At 37.4% G+C, this 24,290-nt stretch overlaps 4 protein-coding genes across 4 annotated transcripts; 3 read left to right on the top strand and 1 right to left on the bottom strand.

Annotated features, from left to right (window-relative positions):
* The first annotated feature begins 2,089 nt into the window (after positions 1-2,089).
* LOC137731854 (transcription factor MYB1R1) lies at positions 2,090-4,471 on the top strand. The gene is made up of 3 exons (XM_068471097.1): positions 2,090-2,523; positions 2,723-2,934; positions 3,600-4,471. Exons 1-3 carry the CDS (start codon positions 2,244-2,246, stop codon positions 4,098-4,100), a joined length of 993 nt encoding a protein of 330 aa, XP_068327198.1. The 5' UTR covers positions 2,090-2,243; the 3' UTR covers positions 4,101-4,471.
* Positions 4,472-10,844: 6,373 nt separating this feature from the next.
* On the top strand, positions 10,845-13,064 carry LOC137731823 (probable inactive receptor kinase At1g27190). Its single transcript, XM_068471056.1, has one exon. The coding sequence runs from the start codon at positions 10,947-10,949 to the stop codon at positions 12,768-12,770; it is 1,824 nt and encodes a 607-aa protein (XP_068327157.1). The 5' UTR covers positions 10,845-10,946; the 3' UTR covers positions 12,771-13,064.
* A 2,533-nt stretch (positions 13,065-15,597) lies between these two features.
* LOC137730819 (uncharacterized) lies at positions 15,598-17,818 on the top strand. Its single transcript, XM_068469801.1, has 4 exons — positions 15,598-15,756; positions 15,885-16,020; positions 16,973-17,263; positions 17,490-17,818. The coding sequence occupies exons 1-4, from the start codon at positions 15,680-15,682 to the stop codon at positions 17,598-17,600; spliced, it is 615 nt and encodes a 204-aa protein (XP_068325902.1). The 5' UTR covers positions 15,598-15,679; the 3' UTR covers positions 17,601-17,818.
* Positions 17,819-18,105: 287 nt separating this feature from the next.
* Positions 18,106-21,141, bottom strand: LOC137730818 (serine/threonine-protein phosphatase PP2A catalytic subunit-like). The gene is made up of 6 exons (XM_068469800.1): positions 20,554-21,141; positions 19,923-20,037; positions 19,116-19,224; positions 18,947-19,024; positions 18,644-18,835; positions 18,106-18,543 (listed from the first exon to the last, which is right to left on the bottom strand). Exons 1-6 carry the CDS (start codon positions 20,804-20,806, stop codon positions 18,370-18,372), a joined length of 921 nt encoding a protein of 306 aa, XP_068325901.1. The 5' UTR covers positions 20,807-21,141; the 3' UTR covers positions 18,106-18,369.
* Between the last annotated feature and the right edge of the window lie 3,149 nt (positions 21,142-24,290).

Genomic DNA, 24,290 nt, shown 5'->3' with positions numbered 1-24,290 from the left:
CGCATGACTGAAATAATTGATATGTAATTAAGTTAAGTTATGATATTAATGAACATATTGATGTATGGAAGTTTAGTACTGTCACATGAAAGTATTACAATATAAGCAGATTGAAAAACTTGAGAAATTTGAAGAAATGGTTTCTCAATTTTAATCCAATTGAACCAATGGTCCCTTAATTAAAAATTCATGACCATTGCTCACTTAACTCATCAAAACGTGTAGCTATGGTCCTTTTCGTCAACTCCGTCAAAATGAGTCATGTTGGAAGGATCATTTATATGATTGGGTTAACGTTAAGGAACTATTACTTCAATTGAGTTAAAGTTGAGAGACCGTTTCTCCAATTGAGTTAAAGTTGAGGGACTATTGCTACTATTTTTTTCATTTGGTCTTTCATATTTGCCTTCTTAATTTAGCCTCACGTGTGTAGCATGTGACTTATTTTGACGAAAATTCTACCGTAGTTGACGAAAAAGACCATAACTGCATGTTTTGATGAGTTAAGAGACCAAATGTCATGGATTTTTAGTTGAGGGACCAATGGCCAGAAATTTTTAATTGAGGAATTATTATTTCATTGAGTTAAAGTCGAGGGATCACTGCTACAATTTTCTTGAAAAATGTTTCCATGTTGGGCATGCTATTACTTACGTGGTCTCACATGGTTGGGTATGAGAGCTTACGGTGGACAAATCTTTTGTATACGTTACGGGTCTCACTCACCAATATAAAAGCAGGAGAAAACGAAAATAAAAAGAGGGAGAAAGTGATGGTAAAAAAATTAAAAAAGAAAAGCAAAAGGGCATCCGTCCACCACCACCAGGGGGTGGTGGAGAGCCACATACAAAGGTTGAGGTTAAAGATGGAAGTTTTGTAGTGAAAGGTGATGGATGGGGTCCAGACCTTACTTATCATCCACAACCACATCCCATCCCACCACCAATATCCACCACCATGGTTGATATCTAATGGACGATCTGAATAACGTGAAGGCATTGAGACAACGATGTCTTTCTCAAAGAGCCATCGAATATGCCCAGTCGACGGTGCAGAAATCACTTTGGCCCTCCACCATCGCTTTTTTCCATATATTATATGTTTTTTTTAGGGAACGGTTATTAACATTTCAAAATTTTTATTCTACATTCCTCACAATTGTATTTTTCTTTCTAATTATAAAAAGTTTGGAATGCCAAATGAGATTTTTAAATGTTAAATTATTTTACGCAAATATTGTCTACAGAGGTCTTAATTAACAATAATACTTGTTGTAGCTAGGATAATATATAAAAACTATAGCTCACTGATTAATTAACCCGTCAACTAAAAAATATATATTAAGAACACACAGGATTTCATTTAAGAACACATAGGATTTCATATTTACACTTAGATGATATTTTAAGTGGATACAACTTATGAAATTATTTATATAACAGATATAATTTTTCTTATAAAAAATATATAATTTATTTCTGTTCTAAAAAAGAAACATAAATCCTATACGGTGCAACATATTATATGACAACAAACTATATATCAACATACTAATAATTAAAATTATTAATTTTGTGATTTTTCAATTTAATTTTAAAAATTAAAATAAGTTTCAAGTTGGAACCACTGTTCATGTTAAAAAAAATTAACAATATAAAAAGTGGAGAATTAACATAAGTAATTTAATTAGCTAATAATCATTAGTGTCCAATCTCAAAAGGCAATATGCACGAAACGAAATAAATAATTTGGTAAAAACCCTACCACCAACCCACCCAAACAAGTAAAGACATCCGCTGCATAACTAACGGTGTAGATACATTTAAATTTTAATCCAACGGATGGTAAACAAGATAAATCTCATCCAGGTTGTACTATCCTACTGTGGACATTACTATGACACACAGGCTTGGTTGTATCGACAAGCATCCCCAAACTGAACGGCCCTGATTCAAGAATTTTAACAAGTCCGTGGAACCCTAAACATGAACCGTCCGATTTTAATTCCACGGTCCATGTTCGTACACAGAAACCCTAAAAAATACGCAAAACGCAGGGTTATTAATTAGATCTGCAACTATATATGAACCACAGCAGCCCTCATTTTTCTCTTTCATTAGACAAACCAATTCCTGTCTTTTCCCAAGACTATTACCTTTTTCTTCCTTTCTTTCCTTGCATGCCTTGTTGAAATACCACCACCACCCACACCAACAACAACGTGTGAGTCGCGGGAGAAGATCATGTCTCGCACGTGCTCTCAGTGTGGGAACAACGGCCACAACTCCCGCACTTGCGCGGATGCCAGCGGCGGAGTCGGTGGTGGCGCGACCGCCTCTGCCGAAAATGGCATCATGCTTTTTGGCGTTAGAGTCACGGAGGCAAACGCGTTCAGAAAGAGCGCCAGCATGAACAACTTGTCCCAGTATGAGCAGCCTCTGCAGGCCGACTCAAACGCCGACGCCGGTTACGCTTCCGACGACGTCGTCCACGCCTCTGGACACCGCCGCGAGCGCAAGAGAGGTATGTAGTACGTACTCGTGGACCTATTTTTTTTTTTTTTAATTTCTTTATTAGAACGAGAAATCAAACTCAGAAATCTCATGTGCAAGCGTCTTGCTGATATAATCTGGAGTTTAATTATCTTAATTTGTTCATTTATTTGGATTAATTATTTTTTACTTGACTAATTGTTGAATTGGTTGGTTTTTGATATGGGAAGGTGTTGCGTGGACGGAGGAGGAGCACAAGCTGTTCTTGGTGGGCTTACAGAAGGTAGGGAAAGGAGATTGGAGGGGGATTTCTAGGAACTTCGTGAAGACTCGTACGCCGACCCAGGTGGCGAGTCATGCTCAGAAGTACTTTCTCCGGCGGAACAACCATAACCGTCGACGCCGCAGATCTAGTCTTTTCGACATCACCACCGATACCCCTGTATGTGCTATCAATATTTTAATCATAGTTAATTATATATTAATTTCCTTAGTTTTTTTTTTCTTTAATACGAATCGATAACGATTTTCATTAAAAGTTAAATAAAGTTACAGGAAGGGTGCCAGGGTGCATTTTTTCGGTGACCAAATCCTTGATCTGGAGAGAGGAAAGCACAGCAAACAAACATAATAAATCCCTACATAGTCCCCACAAGTAACACAAAACACAAGCACCAGCGGTGCAAATCTGTCATAATTAATTGCCTAATTTTAGTTCATGCCTATTGTTATTTCCCTGAGTTTGATTTGTCTTTTGGTGCATTTTTACTCACCGTCCTCAAACAGTGGTAATCTTCATCAATCTACTTATCATTATTGAATGAATTTACATTTTAAAATTTATATATGTTCATTACACAAATCACTAAATTTAAGGTTCAGATTTATTGTTTGACATTATAGTTAAAATCAACTTGACATTGTAGCAACTTTTCTACGTTGACATATGTCATTGTTAATCATGAGTTATGACCAAACCATTTTACACGGCATTTTCTTGCGCCCAAGTCCGATTACTTTCTTTTTTCGTAGATTCGTATAATCTATACTTTCGTCTTGTAGAAAAAGCCATGGATTATATTAATTGTGTACTTTAAATATGTGCAGTTGAATTCATTGATGGAAGAAGATCTAGGCGAATCCTCGCCAACAGTTGTACCAGTATTGCCATTCCCAATCCCAACACAGCCAGAGTCTAATTTGGGTTGCAATATTCTTGGAGGGTTTCCAGTTTCGACTTTTCCGGTTGCTCCTTCTCCAGCAGCCCTGCCGGGTGAAAGCTCACCGACAGAAAGTAAGCTGACATCACTAGGATTAAACATGAAGTCATTAGATGACATGCAGCTGAGCCCGACAAAAGACGCACAAACAACTACTAAGCTCATCCGTCCGATCCCACTTCACCCTCCGGTCGTCCCTCCTTCTTCTAAAATGGCCGGTCTTAACTTGAACAAGAAGTACTCATCGTCACCCACCAGGGATCCACTGCCATTGTCTCTGAAGCTCTCCACGACTCCGTCCGAGGAGCAATCGCCCACGACGCCGTCGCATTCGTCTGCGTTTCAGGCCATGTCTAGTGGCTCTGACAGTGTCATTAGCGTTGCTTAATTAAACGAATTATTGAACAATTTGATGTCGATGTATGTCGTCCGTGTGTGTTATAATAGGGCCGGCAATGTAGAAGTAGCTAGCTAAAGCAGTATGGTGGCAAATGGAAATTAATTATTTGGTGGGCCCGAGATTAGATCGACCAGTGTGATTACTTAGGGGCAAAAGGGTGATTAGCGTTCATGTAGTTAGTTGATTAGGCGATTAATTTGCTTATTTTGTACAGGATGGTTGGGTTTAATTTATAGAGATTTAGGACAAGATCGGTTTGAGTCTTCTCGCAGTGGTGGGGATTCTTGTGGTTGATTTTTGTTTGGTACCTATTGGGATGGAATGATAATAGAGAGCACCAGGTGCGCAGTGTTATTTGATCCTCTGGCTGGACCCTTTGCAACTTAAAAATATAGCACCAAATTGACTGATAGATAAAATATAGAAACCATTTTGATTTAAGCCAAAAATAAATAAATGTGTTTTTCGAATCTTAATCTCTACCAAATAACAAAGCGAACGGTACACATATGGTATCATATAGAATTTGTTTGGTTTATTTTTCTTCTTCCTTTTATTTAAAACATACGTCTTGAAATCTTTTTCATGTCCAATCATATAGAATCATATAGAATTGAATCAATGAACTAGTGCGCATAACGAATACTAAAATCAGGGTTCGAATGATGGACGATTTCCTTGCACTTTCTTATGTGATCATAGATCATTGGTATATTAAGTATAATCTCTCAAATCAATCAATTGTATTAAAAATAGAGTGGGGAGTACAACTCAAAAAACAAACTACAAAACAGCAATGGTCACAAAACGAGTCCAAAAGACTCAAGCATCATTTATGAGAACTGGTCTAATCCAAACATAACACTCATCAAATATTAAAACTTTAAAATCCATATTAAAACTTCAATTAACCAACTAATCCCTAAAATATTCTTCTCTCTGAAAACCATTATTTTTCAAGAAAAGCAGTGTTGTAAATATAGTGTACACTAGCACAAGATTGTGATTCTTATTGCTGATCGATGTGGCAAAACACACACCAATGATATTGAAAGAAAGTTGGTTGCCACCCATTTTAAAAGACAAAATGAGTAAGGTGTTGTTCTCCACCAATCATTAATCTTTTTTTTCGTCCAAATAAACAATTCCTTCACTGTTTTTTTTTTTTTAGCAAATGATACTATATTAAGGAGAAGGGATAGGCTTAGTCTCACAATGGTTAGCAACAATGTGGTTTAAATTTCTCTTTGGTGAGAATCAAACCTAAGACCTCTTACTTACAAGTGAAGAAGAATACCACTAGACCGTAATGCTAAGTGGCAACAATTCCTTCACTTTGCTACGCAATATGCATTTCATCGTGTGCAAATTTTATATGTACGTTGGGTTGATTTTTTATTTTTTAAAAGGGACCAAGTAGCTTTCTCATGACAGTTCACCTTTTAGAGGGTTGGAAAGACCCACAAAGGCATTTCAATCTCCACATGGCTAACATCGTGTGATCACACAGTGCCAAGAATTGAACCCAAAACATGCCTTGTGAAATAAAAGCCTGAAATTTTGCCACTCTAAGAAGTAACTGAATATGTAAATTACTGGTGTGATTTAAAATATATTCGTTATAAATAGGCTTATTTTTATCAATGCCCCTTAGAACTTTATTTTAATCTCACTATGCCCCTTGTCACTCAAAAGTACCACTTTACTCCCTGAAACTCAAAATTCGTTCTTCTTTGACTTGTGGACTCTTTCTTCTCAATGAAACTTATAGGTCGCATATTAAAACATACGTGGGACCTAATACCAAATAAGACCATGCCAGATGTGCAATAAATTTGATTATAAATCTTCATTATGCGTTAACATTCAACAATCGGAGAATATTAAGTTTAAAAGAAATTGAAGAGATGAAAAAAAAATAAAAAATAAAATGATTAATCTGGAGCACCCAAATCAAACTCACATAAGAAATTAACATCTAAGGCAACGTGGAGTGAATTTTGAGTTTTACAAAGAAACTTTCAAGTTTCAGGGGGCAAAATGAGATCAAATCGAGTTCCAGGAGCAAAGTGAAACGAACTTTGAGTTTCAGGGAATACAGTGTTGACTTTTGAGTTACATGGAGTAATGAAATTAAAATCTAGTAGGGAGTTTTAACGAAAACCTGTGTTACTGTTCACTTTGACGAAAAACCACATTTTTACACTAAAAAGTCAAACCTGGTACTATTCACTTTACCCTTTATTTTGTCCTTATCGTTAAAACTCAAAGTTTTCAAACCCTTTTCATTAGTTTTCCTTAAAAATAAACCTTATAAATATTGCATGCTACTTGTTAGCTACCTGCAGGATCCCTACAATTTTTACCGATTTTACAGTGTTGCATATTTTTCTGAAACGCACCTTTGAAGTTTTATGAGATGCATCAAAGGCCTTAAATAATTTCACAAATTAAAACAACTTATTGGAATCACATATATATACACACACGCATATATATATATATATATTATATATAAACATGAACAAGCTAGATGGAAATATATAACAAATTAATGCAGGAGAACATTAATTACTCTTCCAAGTACTTCACAAATTTAATTATTCCAGGAATTATACCAAAAAGCACACATATGCTTAAGAATAGTAGTGCTACTTGGATATTTTAGGAGCTGGGGCAGGCCGTGCATGTGAAGGACGTTTGGATGATACTATTCCAGCCGTAGTAGTACTAGGAGTAGGGTTCACTGCTGGTTGATCGCTTTGGTTCTGAATCTTGTCACGCATCCTTTTAATATAAGCTTCAGCTTTCCGATCAACATCGATGCCTGCTTCGCTCTTACTATTCTTACTCGCGTCCCATGGCTGAGTACTTGTAGTTGTAGTAGCAGCAATAGTAGTACCAGTATTCTGATCTGTGCTTGGTAACTGCATCACGAAGGAGAACGGCTTTGATTCATTTTCTGATTCCTGCAACCTTTGCGGCGGGCTTCTGGGATTTTGAGGATCAGGGACGTCTACTTTGGTAACTTTAGCAGGCGCTCCTGCGGGATTTGGCGGAGGCCTGGTCATGGTTGTTGGAAGATGGATATTGCCAAGAGAAAGAGATGAAAGTTTAATGACGTTTGCCACCAAAATCATTGACTTTTCACACAGAGATTTGTTCTTGCGACTAGTGGTACTACTACCCTTGTGTTTCATGGCTTCCCGAATTTGACCAAACAAGCAACCAGTGAATTTAGGGTTTCTAGATTGGCTGTGATCAATTTATGAATATATCTCATTGCATTTATAATAAGCTGTACGAAATCGGGAAAAAGATGGGAAAAATAAAAGAAACAAAAAAGGAAGGAAATTAAGTCAAGTTATTCTGTTCTTTGGGGTTCCTGCAGCTGAAACTAACTGGATGATGAGCAGATTAGTAAGGACTTCACTACTGTGCAAATACTTCAATTTTATTATTTTCTGGCTGGAAAGAAATTCTCACGTGTTTTGTGCTGTAAGGATCTAAAATTCCTTTATTCCTTAAATTTTCTGTATAATTGTCGTCGTGTAATGAGAACGAGTGGATGGTCAACATTATTTTCCATTTTGAATAGGAAATTGTTATTGTTACTCAAAATTTCTCATTCTACACTTCAAACTTTCTATATTTAGAAAGAAAAATACATTTGTAAGGAGTTTAAAATGAGATTTTTGGAGTGCCAATAACACTTCCCTTTTAATATACGTAGGCAAAAGATAGCAAAGAGAACTTGATTCTAACATAATGAGTCCCTTCGAGTTGTCTTGGTTTGTTTTGAGAACATAAAAATTCATCAAGAACCCCAAAACTCAGAACGTGGTCTTGATTCTAACATAAAGGTTCTCTCATTATTAATTGATGCTAACATAATGAGTCCCTTCGAGTTGTCTTGATTCTAACATAAAAGTTTTCTTTGATAACCACGTTTTGTCTTTATATAAAGACAGAACTTGGTTATCAGAGAAAACTTTAGTTAAGAATAAGATGCGTCTCTTACATATGTTAACTTCAACTGTTTCTGATACAACGTGTTCTAGCCAATGAGTTGTTTAATTATAATTAGGAGTAGATGAATTAATATGCGTTTGGTCTTTGTTCTTGCCATGAACGTCAAGTAATCCAATAAAGAAGCTTTAGGGGCAAGATTCGTCTCCTTAGTTTCCCCAAAAAAAGGATTGGTCTCCAAATGATTATATCCACCTTTTCAAAGTAATTGCTTACCCTAAATTGGTTCCAGTCTCGCCACCACCACCAATACACACATCTTTTCCTTGGTGTGTTCACATAAGAATCACATTCCATTCCCGAATCCATAACACTATTTTTTGTTGGGCCCACTTTATAAGTATTTCAACAATCTAAATCGTCTATTTTTTAGGTCTTCTTTCAAATATCATGTCTACAGAAAAATCATTCAAATCTGAAACCATATTACCACTTGATTAAGGGTTTAGGATTTCATAGTAGAACCCTATTTGTCTATTTTATTCACTACAGATGAATTTTTTAATGGTTTGGATTTATCTAATTTTATGCAAGAATAATCTATGAATGATGTTCTAAAAGAAAGACGATTCAGATAGTTAAAATAAATAATGAAGTGCTCCCGAAAAAAATATGTGTCAAAAATTGTATAAAAAAAATGGTGTTACATATCTGCCTCATATATATATATGCCTTCATTGGATGATCTCAGAGTTCTCTGACGTATGCCCTCCATTCTCTTTCATGGTCATCAATTCTGGCATCATTTTCTTGGATCTTCTTTTATGCTCCATCCTTTTTCCTTTTTCCTTTCTCCTGAAGCCGAGAGTCGGTATCCCACCTAATTTTCTGGAGAATTCTCGAAGTTGGATGGAGAAATTTTTTAATGTGACGGTTTACACTAACACATATGCTATTAGTTTACGTGTTATTGATGGATCTAAGGTATTAACCATCCATTATGTTTGTGTTATGCAGAGCTTGGGCCTTGTGGTAACCTTTTGTAATTTTTATTTGAATTGGGCTTTAAGTTTGAGTTGTTGATTTGGGCTCAATCTTGTGGCGACTCATTCAAATCCGATCCTATCTTAATTCAATGAATGTTCAGTTAACAAAATGTAAACATTTATTTCTGTAGGAAAATAATTTGGGTAGGGTAGTCTGACCACGTGGTAAATAACATGACTCTTGTGTGGCAGTTTCCCTAAACAAGCAGTGCTACCCAAAATTCTCGCTTCTTGCATAAAAAAAAATTCCAGATTACATATGAAAATAATTAGATTCGAATATTTGAACTATTGAGGTTAGGCTACAAATGAAAAAGAAGAAGAGTTTTAGGCTAGATCAAGAGTTCGGTTCTCTTAGCATTATAAAAACATTTACTTAACCTTGTCCTTTTAAGTTGTTGCAGGGATCTAAGAGAGTGAGGCTTTTTTCCAGTGCACATGCGTCGTTAAGTCATTTAACTTAACAAGATCTAACGATTCTTGTTTAGATGTTGGGCCCTGGATCCGCGAGGACCGTGCCTACCTCAGATGTGCACTAGAGAAAATTTAGGTTGTTGATACCCCCAAGAAACTAGCATTTCGAACAAGGCCCTAAAAACCCAAAATTAATCACCATATGAGACTCCTAGATCCACCAAATGCGGAGGCCTTACACTAATCATATGGCCACTGAAAGCCCACCCTAAACTAAAATCCCAAAAAATAAAATATGAAAAAAAAAGTAAGACAAAGATTCCAAACAAATGATAATCGATAGGTTAGTTGGAGCTAATCCAAACTACTCTAAGTGGAGCTCTCAAGACTTGTTGTGTATGTCTTTACTCCAAGCTAAACCTCATTAATATATTAGTGTTAAACTAATTAGTTGGCAGGTCATCATAGACATGTCAAATCAGATTTTATAACATTGATAAATATGAGCTCGTTTGAATATACTTCTAAAATGGCTGACAACTTTTTTTCTAATGTTTTTTTAACTAATCTTTAGTAAAATGCAAGCGAATCTTGAAATTGGAACCCAACTATTTTCTCTAAAAGCGTTTTCGATCATTTTAAAGTACTTTCAAATTAGTTATATAATTGAAATATCACGAGAAAGATTTAAATGAAACAGTAGTCCTCATATTATCATTTCTTAAGCTAGTTATGTAAGTTATATGAGAAATTAATACATGACGATTTGTGATTAGTTTTGGAACACTAGCATTTTGACGGTTTATTTTATGTATTACATTATTAATTAGATATATATGTAATAACATGATTCGTTAATAACAACACATAACGGTATGACAATGCCTACGCTAAAATAACAACAATTTAGATGATACTAATACATTGTTACATTAATAACAACACGTGACAACACGAAAGTACCTACACTAAAAGAACAACAATTTAGATGATACTGTTACATTGTTACGTAATATTCTATGTTAATAAAATAGTGTCATGGGAACAAAGATTATTATATTAGACGACACCTTTACGATGTGTCTATGTCAAAAGAGTGCTATAAAACGACACCATAACCCCATAAAATGCCCAGATATCAGGTGGCAATCAAAAACTCCAAAAGGCTGGTCCTTCTCAAGAGTTAAGACTGAAGGCCCACAGTCAAATGGATTCCCATCTACCCCAACCTCCACCGTCGCCATCACCGCCGCTGCCACATCCACAGCCCTAAATCCCACTTCCCATCCCATCTACCCCAACCTCCACCGTCGCCATCACCGCCGCTGCCACATCCACAGCCCTAAATCCCACTTCCCACAATTCACCAGAAAATACCCAACACCAATCGCAATTTCCAACAACCATGAAGGTCATTTTGGTCATAGTCTCACTCTTGCTCTTCAACTCCCTCCTCCCCTGCCACTCCATAGAAGACGACGTCGCATGCCTCGAGGGCGTCAAGTCCTCGCTCACCGATCCAGAAGGGCGGCTGAGCCAATGGGACCTCGGCAACAGGTCGGTGGCCTCCATCTGCAAGCTGGTCGGCGTTACCTGCTGGAACGAGAAGGAGAATCGCCTCATCAGCCTCCAGCTCTCGTCAATGGAGCTCGCCGGCAAGCTCCCGGAGTCTCTCAAGTTCTGCCACAGCCTCCAGAGCTTGGATCTCTCCGGTAACGCTCTCTCCGGTTCGATTCCTCCCCAAATCTGCAACTGGCTTCCTTACCTCGTAACCCTAGATCTTTCCGGCAACTCTTTTTCCGGTTCAATCCCGCCGGAGATCGCCGACTGTAAGTTCCTCAACACTCTAATTTTGAACGACAATCGCCTCTCCGGTTCTTTGCCCTACGAGCTCGGCCGGCTTGATAGGCTGAAGAAATTGTCCGTCGCTAATAACGATTTAACCGGCACTATTCCGCTGGACCTGTCGAATTTTGAGAAGAATGATTTTGATGGGAACGACGGCCTTTGTGGGAAGCCTCTGGGGTCGAAATGCGGTGGATTGAGCAGCAAAAGCCTCGGCATTATCATCGCCGCCGGTGCTATTAGTGCTGCCGGTTCTCTGATCTTGGGATTGGGCATTTGGTGGTGGTTTTTCGTCAGGGCGGGTCGGAAAAAGAGAAGCTTTGGGGACGGTGTTGGCGGTGGTGATAAGAGTGAGGGTGGCTGGGTTGGGTTATTGAGGTCTCACAAGGCTATTCAGGTGTCTCTGTTTCAAAAACCCATTGTGAAAGTCCGGTTGGCAGATTTGTTGGCCGCCACCAACAGTTTCGACCCCCAAAACATTGTCATTTCTACGAGGACCGGTGTTTCGTACAAGGCTGTGCTTCCTGATGGGTCGGCAATGGCGATTAAGCGGCTCAATGCGTGTAAGCTTGGTGAGAAACAGTTTAGGTCGGAGATGAATAGGTTGGGGCAGCTTAGGCATCCAAATTTGGTGCCTTTGCTGGGGTTTTGTGGTTTGGAGGAAGAGAAGCTTTTGGTGTATAAGCACATGTACAATGGCACATTACACTCCCAGTTACATGGAAGTGGTAATGTGAATAGCCAGTATGGTTTTTTGGATTGGCCGACTCGGCTAAGGATTGGTGTAGGTGCTGCTAGAGGGCTTGCCTGGCTTCACCATGCGTGTCAGCCACCTTATCTGCATCAGAACATTAGCTCGAATGTGATTCTTCTCGACTATGATTTTGAAGCTCGCATAACAGATTTTGGGCTGACAAGGCTGGTGGCTTCTCGTGACTCCAATGACAGTTCGTTTGTAAATGGGGATTTGGGAGAGTTTGGTTATGTGGCTCCTGAGTACTCGAGCACGATGGTGGCATCGTTGAAAGGAGATGTGTATGGTTTTGGGGTGGTTCTTTTGGAATTGGTGACTGGACAGAAGCCACTTGAAATCAGTAATGTAGTGGAAGGATTCAAGGGGAACTTGGTGGATTGGGTGAATCATTTATCAAACACTGGTCGAAGCATGGATGCCATTGACAATGTCTTATCTGGGAAAGGTCACGATGATGAAATTTTGCAGTTTATGAGGGTTGCTTGTACTTGTGTTGTTTCTAGGCCAAAGGATAGGCCTTCCATGTACCAGGTTTACGAGTCACTGAAGAGTTTTGCTGAGAAGCACGGTTTCTCCGAACAGTATTATGAATTTCCGTTAGTCTATGGCAAACCTGTTCCCGAATCCTGATTTCAAAGAAATACTCGCGCAGGGAGAGTTCCAAAGCGCAAGATAATGCAACATTCTTCATTGTATGCTTACGAAAGGCGTGTTCTGTGATTGGTATGGTTTCCGCTAGGGCATGATTTCGCTGTTGTAATGCTCATCTCGTTGAATCATTCTGTATTTTAAAAAAGCATTATGCATTGTAACGTTTATGTAATCCACAAATTCTCTGTTTTCGTTTCTTGAAAATGCTCCTTCAGAATCTTCGTTGTAAGTTTCCCTTGCCTGAAAATGCTTGAAATTAACCATTAATATTGTTCACCATGTGTGTCATGTGTGTTTGTATTCACAGATGTTCAACTTTTCTTTCGGTCAATCTTCTTGTTAACCAAAATACTGCCCATTAGGGTTTCCCATTAACTTGTTGTCTAAGTAGGTTCTCAAATCCAGCAAAGAACTCACCTTTTGGAGAGAAATTTCTCTCCATGGCACGGGAACACTGCCGCCGTGATGTCCACTTACAAAGATACAATGTCATGCGTAACTTTCTCTTCCTGTAGCATTATGTTAGTGACATGGGATGCGATGGTGACAATGTTCTTATGTCGTATAAAGTCTTACCTGCAGGCTGACACTCCAAAAGAATCATCTTCCGAGAAATTACATGGTGATTATTTTGGAGTTCGGTTGATAATCCCAACCACTAACGACTTTTCTGTCCACACCATAAAGAAGAAAGTGAAAACTCAAAAAGGAGTTTAGGTCATCTCAGAAACATGGTCTTCTCGTGACAGCATTAAAAGTTTAGTACTGAAATCTGAAAAGACATAAGAATCTTCTTCTAACTTCATCATCATCATCATCGCCAACTGCTCCAACTGAATCATATAAATGTGATTATTTATGGTAAAGGATATTTTTCCTAAGGATCGTAATAATTATGTAATCGTGTCTGTTCATTGTACATTGTGCGGTCAGTTTTCGTTAAGTACTATTTAGATTTGAATTTTAAATAATTTCTGACATTTCGATATACGATGAACGGACGCGATTGCAGGATTCCTAGAATCTATAGACAAAGGATCCGTGGATGATTGTTTTCCATTATTTATGACCTATCTTTTAGTGGTTCCGTATACTTCAAAGCTTTTATTAAAATTGAACGTCCGTGTTGTGACATTATGGGCCTTTATTCATTTGCTACTTTGTATTTTGTACACCTCGTAAATTTTGACCCACATGGTCATGGTCCCAACCCCGTTCTGTCAATTCCTCCCACTATGTCATTGCAATCAATCAATGAGGTGTGCTTTCAACATTACCTAGTACTCAATGTTATGAGTTTTTTAGTCATTATATTTCATTTCTATAAATGTTGGATCTTCTTATTTTTAATGTCAGCTAATCATTTCTCGTACCATTTAAGCTTCGTTTTGTATTGATTTTTTTTTTATTTTTGTTGTCGAAAACAACTTTATTTTAAAGTTAAGCAATTAAAAATAGTATTTAAAAGCAACATGTAAGTTGTTTTTAAAAGCTGCTTTAAAAAAAAAAAGCAGAGTTGAATATTTAATAGATATTCAATTAATGTAAAACCCTCATTAGTTTTTATAAGTTTACATTGTTTAACCTTCAACTCACTTTATCCCTTGAAGAACAAAGTGACCGTGACCACCTACTATTACAAACACTAACCTTACACCACTACTGCCATTACCACCACCATCATAATCGCCACCACTGCCGCCATCACCTCCATAACTACAGTCATCACCATTGACCCGAGAATCGCCTCCTTTACCATCATTGTTACCTCTACACCCCATTATTGGCACCACCACCATACCCCAACTTTTGTTGCTGGCATCACCCATGCCGCCACCATCACCACTACTGCCCTCGCCACTACTGTCATCACCACCACCCCACAACCATGTCCATTTTTTGTTACTATATACAATTATATCACTTTTATATTAAAATTTACCAAATTGTTTTACACTGCTTTTTATATTAAAAGTTGCTTTAATAAAAAGGGGAGTTGAATCTTTAAAGGATATTTTCAATTCAGGTAATACCCTCATTCGTTTTTAAAACCGTACCACCATTGTTACCTCTCCACCCCAAACACCGCACCCCACTATTGAAAATAGGAATTTATATATTCGTGTCAATCATAGTTTAAGGAGAAATGCTAAGTTGATTCTCTCAAAAGTGAGACTCTCCATGTACTCTCTGACACCTCATATTTTTTTCACAATGTTTGATATAGCACATGAATTAATGTTAAACTATGAGGTTACATAAAATTTATAAAGAGTTCCACTTTTAAAAAAGCCCTCAGCATTTCTTGAGTTTAAATATGTGTACAAAAAAGCCTTCAATTCTTCTTTGCAAAAAAATAAAAAATAAATAAAAGCCCACTCTTAATATTTTGACACATGACGAAGGTAAACTTCCTAACCCATCTAACAGTGTTAACTGTAAAATAAAAAAAAAAATAAAAAAAAATAAAAATAAAAAACCAGAAAACCTAACAGCCGTCAGCCACCCAACTTCATATCCGGCAACCTTCTTCCTACTCACCCCTGACCACGTCAGTCAACCAAGTTTGTGTACACAAAACCGTAATTTGTGGGAAAAGTCCCACTCGCTCAAGATTCAACTGCGAATGGGTGGGCTGCAGTTATGAACTCGTGAGCATTACTATTAGGGCCCAAATGTAAACGACATGTCATCGTCTCATCAAACAACGGCCCAGTTACAAAAGCCCATATACCAGTCTGCGAAATACTGTGAACACGGGGGCCAATTTTATAATAGCAAAGAACTTCAGGGGAATCCAGGGAAATAAAAAAAATTATGAAGCTCCCGATTTAGCAGAAGAGAATAGAAGAGAAAGAAAGAGGCGAAGAGAGAGAGAGAGAGCAATTATGCCTTCAGATTCATCACTCTTTCTCCTACTGCTCTTCTCCATAGCCCTCAATCTGCTCTCAGTAGCCCACGCCACGTAAGCCCTAACCCTGGAATCCATACATACATATACATGTGTATATGTATGCTTGCGAATATTTGATATGCGATTAAGTGCGGCAGTTGAATTTTCAACAATTTTCTTTGTTGGGTTTGGTATTTCAGGATCGGAAGCGAAGAAATCGGAGGAGGGATTGGGCGGAGGGCGCTGCTGAGTCTGAAAGAAACCCCTCACGGAAGCAACGCCACCTACGAATGCTCTCCTGCTGGCCCTTGCGTTCCTTGCCTTTACCCCGAAAAGGTTTTTAATCTTGTGCTTTTTGATCGTTTTATATTTCGTTTTTTATGATCTCATTTGGCCAATTGATTGTTTCTCAATCGTATTCTGATGTACTTTGTGATCCTGGTGTGGTAGAATATCTTGAGCATTCAACTATTGTTTGAGGTTATTTGGATATGATTTGGTTTCTGGATTTTGTTGTGGGATGTTTGGTGTTCGGAACTCGGAAGTTTTCCTCGAATTAAGAACAAATTTGAAAAGAATTGATTGGTCTAGTTTTGCTTATGCTGCAAGTTAGGATTTTGTTGTGTGACGATTCCCTGTTTGGCTAGTTTCTGTCAAATTAAGATAAAAAAAAATGGACCGAATGGATTGGTATAATTAGCTCTACACTTGAGTGACAATGCTGCAAGTTTGGATTTTTGTCGCGGGACATTCCCTGAATGCCAATTTTTCATGAAATTGAGAAAAGTATTGGACAGAATGGTTTGGTTTGATTTAGATCTACACTTGAGTAACAGTAGTACAAGTCAGGATTGATATTTGAACACATTGGCTTGAAACTGAATGAATTTGAAGCACTTCCATTGTGGTTTGTGTTGTGTTCGAATGAGCCCCGATAAGCAATATTTTTAACTCGTTCTGCTATGAATTATGGTATTTTAGGATTTCATTAGATATAACCAAATGAGGTTATATGAGATAGTGAACTGCCCTCACATATGTGGACCACATTAACGCAATTCATGTGCTCTAATTGCCTTTCGTAGATTGTTAGAAGCAGCTGTAGCTATAATGCAATGATTTGAAATAATGGTGGTCTGAAAATTAACCGTGTATATCAAATGATTATATGAATCATTGCTGCATGTCGTGCACTTTTGAAGATTGAATTTTATATTGGCTTTTTGTGTTCTCTCTTGTTTCTGATTCCTTTGCCTTGTACGGTTGTAATTATTTGTTATTTCTGTAGAAAGACGAGAAATATCGCTGCAGTGAGACTGGGTATCGCATCCCTTTGAAATGTGTTGAAATGAAACTTGGCTCAAAGGAAGCAAAAGAGAAAGGTGCTCAAAAGAGTCGATCTGCTCTGGAGATCTCCCACAACGTTGAAGAATCGCATAATGCAGAGGACCTCGGTGCTTACGTAAAGCATAGAAGTTTACTTGATGATTCATCCACACAAGAGCCACAGGCTTACATTACATATAGAAGCTGTATACCAGCAGTTAATGAAGAGAAGTTGTCGGTGCTTGGTTTCGAGGTATGCATATATCTTTTGATAATACGCTTTGGTACCTTCCTTTTTGCTTGTTTATATCCGATATGAAAAATGAGCTCGGTGGTTGTCATACTATGCTTGATCAAATAAGTTAATCGAAGGGTGTTGATAACGGAAACTAACAACGGTGGCTTGTATCCTTGAAATACTAGTTCATCTATATTCTTTTTTCCATGTTAATGTATGGTGTTATGAATTGCTGGAACAGGTGATCGTGCTGTTCTTGTTGCTCATCAGCGGTTCATTAGTATACTTCAGAAGAAAGCAGACTACTTCAACTGCAGGATTTGTACGAATTCAGAACAACTCGAGGTTTTAAATGGAGATTCAATGCCACATCGGAAGCTCACTCGAACTGTACCGTCTTCTGCCTTCAATTTCATCTACATAATATTTCTCACATAGCTTATTATTCTTCCGTTAGGAATGTATTGCAAAAGCTCACTTTATGCTCGTCGATCTAGTTACGCTTGTGCGAAAGAAATGTAAAGAAAGTCCTGCATTACCATGCAGTTCAATATAAGTTATTTTTCAGTTCGATGCGAGCAAATGCGGCAACCAAATGGCTCATAGCAATTTGACTGGAAGTGCTTTTAAAGAAAATATTTTTTTATTCCAAAAGCACTTAAAAGTGCTTTCTACAAGAAGCACTTTACGTGCTTTTCTAAAATTTACTTGTATTTTTATTAAGGATTGGTTTAAAAAATATTTTCACCTAAAACGTTTTCAGTCATTTTAAAAGTACATCTAAACGAGTTTTACCAAAAACGTTTTCAATCATTTTAAAAGTACATTCAAACAAGCTTTACGTTGAGGTTGCAAAATTCCAGAACAAGATATACCGTGTTATTGACGTTTTCTGTCCGAAAAATATACAAGACAACAGCCATAGGCCATTGGTGACTATTGTCAGTTCTCCTAACGAGGTTCTTCAGAAAATCAACAAAGCAGCAGCGGTGTGGACCAAAAACTCCAAACAAAAGAATCATGTTGACAATAACCCTCAACTTAAACAAACACAACTCCTTTACGACGCATTTAAACACGGCAGAAAACATGGATTACAAACAGCCTGTAAGAAATTGAAATTACAAAAAATAGTCCGGAGTCTTGCGTGTGTTGTCAGGTTCAATTTGACGAGGGGCGGGATCAAACTGCAGAAAATTCTGTTCCATGTTCTCCCCAATTTCCAAAATTGCAGCCATGTTCCCGCACCGATAACAATAGTTTGGAGCGCTAAAAACAGTCACCACATTCTTCTCCTGAAAGACAAAGTTACGATGGAAGTTAAAAATACAGCTAAAAATGACGCAAAATGAGGAAAAGAGGACAAGCTTCTATTTCCAATCGGGGTTCGCGCACCTGGCACCAATTGTATCCTTCCATGACAAGCTGATGGGCTCTTGAAATCAGACTGAGTCCATTGGTATGGTTAAACTGAGCGGCTATATCCTGCCCGAATGTATAACCAGCACCACGTGGAGATATTCCCCACCCACAGCGGTCATCTGGGTCAGACCACAAGAGATCGCACATTGGTCCTTCATGTGGAACCTACTCATTCAGAAACATGTTATGATGTAAAAATAACCACAACAAGCTTATACGATGCAATACCATGCGCCCATATTTGCAACTGAATTGAAGCATATAACGCATACATACCTCCTGTATACGGTCCAAAGCTCGAATATTGTCCAAAGTGTCCAACGATGGTGAAAGACCCCCGTGCAAACAGAAGACCTACAAGATATACCAGAAGCTGTCAAAAACTACTGCAACCAACATGTCTTGAAGAAGCTCATCAAACTGCCAGCAAAACAAGTAACTTAACCTGACTCTCAATGAGGGCTGTAAGGGGAAGATAATCAAATAAATCGGTAAAGAACTTCCAGACATTGGCATTCCCATACTTTCTCAAGCATTCGTCATAAAAACCATACCTGGAAAAGGGACAGAAATGAGACAGAAATAAATAAAACTAGGATCCAATAAAAAGAAAGAAAAAAATATCTCTGTCAATCAACAAATCTTTCAACAGTCCATGGAATTAAGCTGATTCAACTCTCGGCTTTATTTTTCCATGCAGCCACATCAACAAGTAATTTGTAAATAGCGCTGGTTCCAGTATCAATGGAACCCCATCCACTGCAGCCATATAAAGTACAGTGGACGGATTAGACGTGTCTACATTTAAGAAAATGTTACCATAAGGCAGGAGCCTTTAACGATAGGAACATGATGCGGGAGCCTTGAAGGGCTATACCTTATATATTCTGCTGTCATTTGGATACCCCAGGGAACATGGAAATATAATCTAGGGACCACGGAATTATAAAAACATGATTTTTTTCTGGAGTGTACAGTCCCACAAAAGCATACTATATCTAACTACGAGAGCAAGTATCTACATCACTTAAATAATATCTGTCAAGAGACTAAGCCAAGGAAAAAGAAGAGAAAAAGCCTTCAAGCTAACATGGCATTTCCGAGCATTATCTACACTACTCTTTTGTAAAACCTTTAGAGTCAATCAGCAAAACAACACAGTGAAAATTTAGACACAGCCCACAACTTGGATTGCTATAACAAAACTGTCAGACTATGAGCAACAGACATGAAATAGAATAAACATTCTTACACTTGAGTAATTTGCCGACTCTCGTGATTTCCTCTGAGGATTGTAATTCTATCTCTATAACGGACTTTGAGGGCGACCAGAAGCGTGACAGTCTCCACGGAATAGTACCCACGATCTGCATTTGTGCAACATGATATTAAGAAAACACTGGCACATATGTACACGTAAAATTCCAAACTGAGGCGTTCCACTTTCTAAAACAATGTCAACCCATCAATTAAGCTAAACAACACAACGCATTTAGCTCAGCATAATTATTTTTTCCCCATTTACGGAAAATCATGCTTGACATTCCAACAGATTTTAGACAGATAAGAACACAATACAAGCAATAGAAACCCAGCCAACCAATTCCCTGATAACAATTACAGTAAGATTGATCGAGGCCACAACAAAATATCACATAAAATTTAATCCTTTTCACATTAATCAAAGAAAACAACCGGATCATAGTATGTGATTCCAAATATACAAACTGGATTATTCGCAAGTCAAACAGAAATCAAATCCAGAGCCTCATTCATTTCCACAAATAAAAAAATAAATCCCAAAAACGGTAAACGAATCAAAACCCAAAAGAAAATAAGGGAAAAAATGCAGAAAAGGAAAGAAAAAGAAAAAAGAAACTGACCTACATAATCACCCATAAAACAGTAATTAGTATCGGGAGCGTTCCCTCCTATCCGAAACAGCTCAATGAGGTCGTAAAACTGGCCGTGTATATCTCCGCACACCGTCACGGGGCACTTCACCGGCTGCACGTTCCACTCCTCCACCAGGATCGCCCTCGCCTGCTCGCACAGCGTCTTCACCTCCGCCTCCGGCAACGTCTTGCACTCCATCAGATGCTCGATCTGACGGTCCAGATCCGAATGAGACGGCATCGCTTCGCTTCACCACCACCAACACCGCCGCCCTCAGATCCAATCGCCAATTCCGATTCCTACAGATCCAAAACAAAAAACCGATGCGCGCGAACTCAGCGCCGGCGGAGCGATCTCGAGGCGGGGAGCGAAACGAGTCGTTTTGGAGGAGATCGGTCGAGTTTCGACCCCTCTTCTATCATTCCTCGCACCGTCTTTGTTTTATTTGTTTAAACAGAAAAAAAATTAAAAAGGTCAAAAAATCTGGAAATTAAATCGAAATTTGTATTTTATTTATGTGAAGAAGAAAGGGAGAGAGCCTCTCTCGCTCGCTGCGAAATGAAATGCAAATGCAAGTGAAAATGCAGATTTTGGAATTTTTTAGATTTTTTGTTTTTCGTCAATATTGTGAGGAAGAAAACATTTTCTCTCTCCGGTGGCTCCGCCGAGTCAACATCGCTAATGATCGACACGTGTCGACTCCAGCTGCTCTTTTGGACAGTTCAACCTGCTATAGCGCTTCTTCTTGTCCCCACCATCCGATTTTTCTTTCTTTTTCTCTTTTTTATAATATTTTTCAAGGAAATATTGCACAATACTACATGGACTTTTTGGTTTCGTGCAATTACCACTTAAATTAAAAGTTTTTACAATCTATCCCCAAACTTCATATTGTATTGCAATTTGGCACTCAAACTTCAAGACGGTCCCTTTTCAATAGCATTCTCGTCACTTACGATTAGCTAATTTGACACCCAAACTTTTTGTTTGATCGGGCGTCGGGTTTCCTCCCTCCTAAGGGACATTTGACACCTGAACTTCACGAGTACCGTTTTTCAATTGTATTTTTGTCATTTACTTCGAGTACGGTTCGTGAAATTTGACATTAAGCTACACTAATTTTATTGTCGTTGAAAATTATATTTTGTGTCGTTTCTATCTAAGCAGTATACAAGTTGTAAGAACCATTTGTGCAAATTCCCTTCTATACATGGATAATTGAGAACAAACACTTGAAGGAGGGCCTGCAGACAAAACCCTAACAGCAAGGGGAATAATTTTGAGTTTATTTGGTCCAAACTATGACATCAAAGGGCATTTGTTTTGAGTTTATTTGGTCGAGAAATCACACTGAAGATTCATTCAATTTTGAGCCTTCGGATGTAGACTTTTCAAACATTGACCGTATCCAAAAAGACGTGAAGCTTAGTGTGCTTTCAAATTAAGTTTTATATAGTTTGTAAATTCATGTGGTATTTGGACTAGAATCGTCTATGAGATTTGAAGGATTTTATTTGAGTTCCACTCAATTTTCGAGCTAAATTCGACTTCCTTTTTTGTTTTTGGTGTGAGGTGAGGAGCGCTCTTGCAATTGCACCGGTTGCTCCCCTTCAGAGTCGCCAAATTGGATCCGCCAGCACATGAGGCCTTAGAGTTAAGTTCAACTAGTCTTGTTATAAAATTATATATATATATATATGTATATATATATAAGGTTCAACTAGTCTTTGAAGTTTGAACATGGAGTAAGCTACGATGATTGTCCCACCGGTTTTATTATATATAACTTCAGCACCACTAGGTATTTATAATTAAATGAATCATTGTCAATGTTTCAGCACATAGAATGTAGACTTCTGAAAGATTTTTATATAGCTATAATATGAAATTATAACATGATCTCTAAAAACTAGTGCATCATTGTCACATATATCTCTAGAGAAATATTTTATTTTATTTTAAATTTTTATTCGTAATAATATTATATTTTTTTTTATTACTCGGCAGTGTTGAAGCAAATGACTAAACTATGTCTTGTTGTCCCACATAAAGGAGTACAATCTATCCTTTTGTTCTTTCGTATCGAACTTAAAGAAAATGTAGTTTCCCCGATTGTAGTGCGCCACCTGAAGCTTGTCCATTCTCCCTAGCAGATTTATACAAAATCCAACGGTTGCCTTATCAAGCGCTAACGATTCGATGCACTCGTAAAAGGTGGTGTTGAAGGGTGAGTGTTAATATGTGAAGGTAAATTTTTTAATCTCTCCAAAAAAAAATTATAATTACATAAAACTTATTTCTTTATAGAGTATTATTGAAAATGTATGTTGTAATTTGATAATTCATCCTCGTTAGACTTATCTCTGTCTCACTCTCACATAGTGGAATGAGCAAAACCTTCAAGTTTTTACTTATTTATTTATTTATTTATTTTTATTTTTCTGTTCGAGTGATACTAGATAGATTAAATTTGTAAATTATATGATATGTCACAAACAAAAAATAAACACGTTAATCAACACTTAATAATAATCAAATCATCAACAACCACATCATTTGGCTTACAAAATTTAATCTAAAAAGTTGGTCTCCCTAGTATTATCTTTGGCCATATCTCCCTTAGGTCATTGTTTTTTCGCTTCTCAATCCAATAAAAAATATAAAACCCCACAAAAGATAAAGGAGAGGATAAAAAGGCTTCACTTTGAAGCTATTGAAGACCGTATAGTTCTTCCTTTTCTTTCAACCTCTCTTATTTTGTTTCTTTATTTAGTTTTTCGGTTATGATATTCAAAAGAACACAGATTTTTTTTTTTTTTTGTTGAAAAAAGAACACTGTTCGACTCTTTCGTCTTCGTTTTGGGAAATTATAGTCTGATATACGTACAGAAATCATTCATAAAAACACAAATAAAAACTTTTGCGCAAAACCTTGATTTGTAAGTTTTGTCCTACGCAAAACTAAGTTTGAATGGACCAAAGACCAAAACAGTAAGCATTTCGCTAAAGCATCCAAGAGGCAACTTTATTTTCCAGATGCAATATTCCACTTTTATTAATTGGTAGGATATGTTCACTTTAGTTTTGGAACTCATGCCATAAGCATATTTATTTAATTTTTAAATTACTTGTTGATAGTTAAACTAAAATATATAGGAAAATGATAAACATACAGTCTTTTAACTTTTTAGTTTTTACACATTCATGTTTAATCATGATCGTTGATTATGTTTGATTTATTTAATCTAATGGTTAGAAACAAAAAGATGTGCGTGAGAAATTAAAAAGAACTGTAAAAATCACTTCCCTTGTATATATATATTTGAGAATCTTGAAAAGTGCAGGCCAAACCATCCCATGCACGCATGGTGACTGCTACAATATCTTTTGAGTACTTTAAGTTATGTTCCACACATAAATATATTCTCATCGGCTTTTTTACATGCAAAGACAAATTTCCTCTATCGACTAAAAATTTGCTATATCTATCACTCACTAAAAAAATTATGGAGAAAACATTAATATTTGACCGATGAACGTATTTTTGTGTGAGTGGCAATCTTCATTTCCTTTCGTATACTCTCCCCGAACGCCTCCCAGAGCTATTTCTGTCATGAAAAAGATTTGCATATGCATACACAGCTGGGAGTTTTCACAATATTTTTCCAAGAATATTTAAACACAGACATACATACATAAGCCTAAAGGGCATATGCATCTCCAT

Source organism: Pyrus communis, chromosome 4 (assembly GCF_963583255.1).
Source record: "Pyrus communis chromosome 4, drPyrComm1.1, whole genome shotgun sequence".
Lineage (NCBI taxonomy): Eukaryota > Viridiplantae > Streptophyta > Magnoliopsida > Rosales > Rosaceae > Pyrus > Pyrus communis.
The sequence above is the reverse complement of the archived record's forward strand: the minus strand, read 5'-3'. Positions and strand labels throughout refer to the sequence as shown.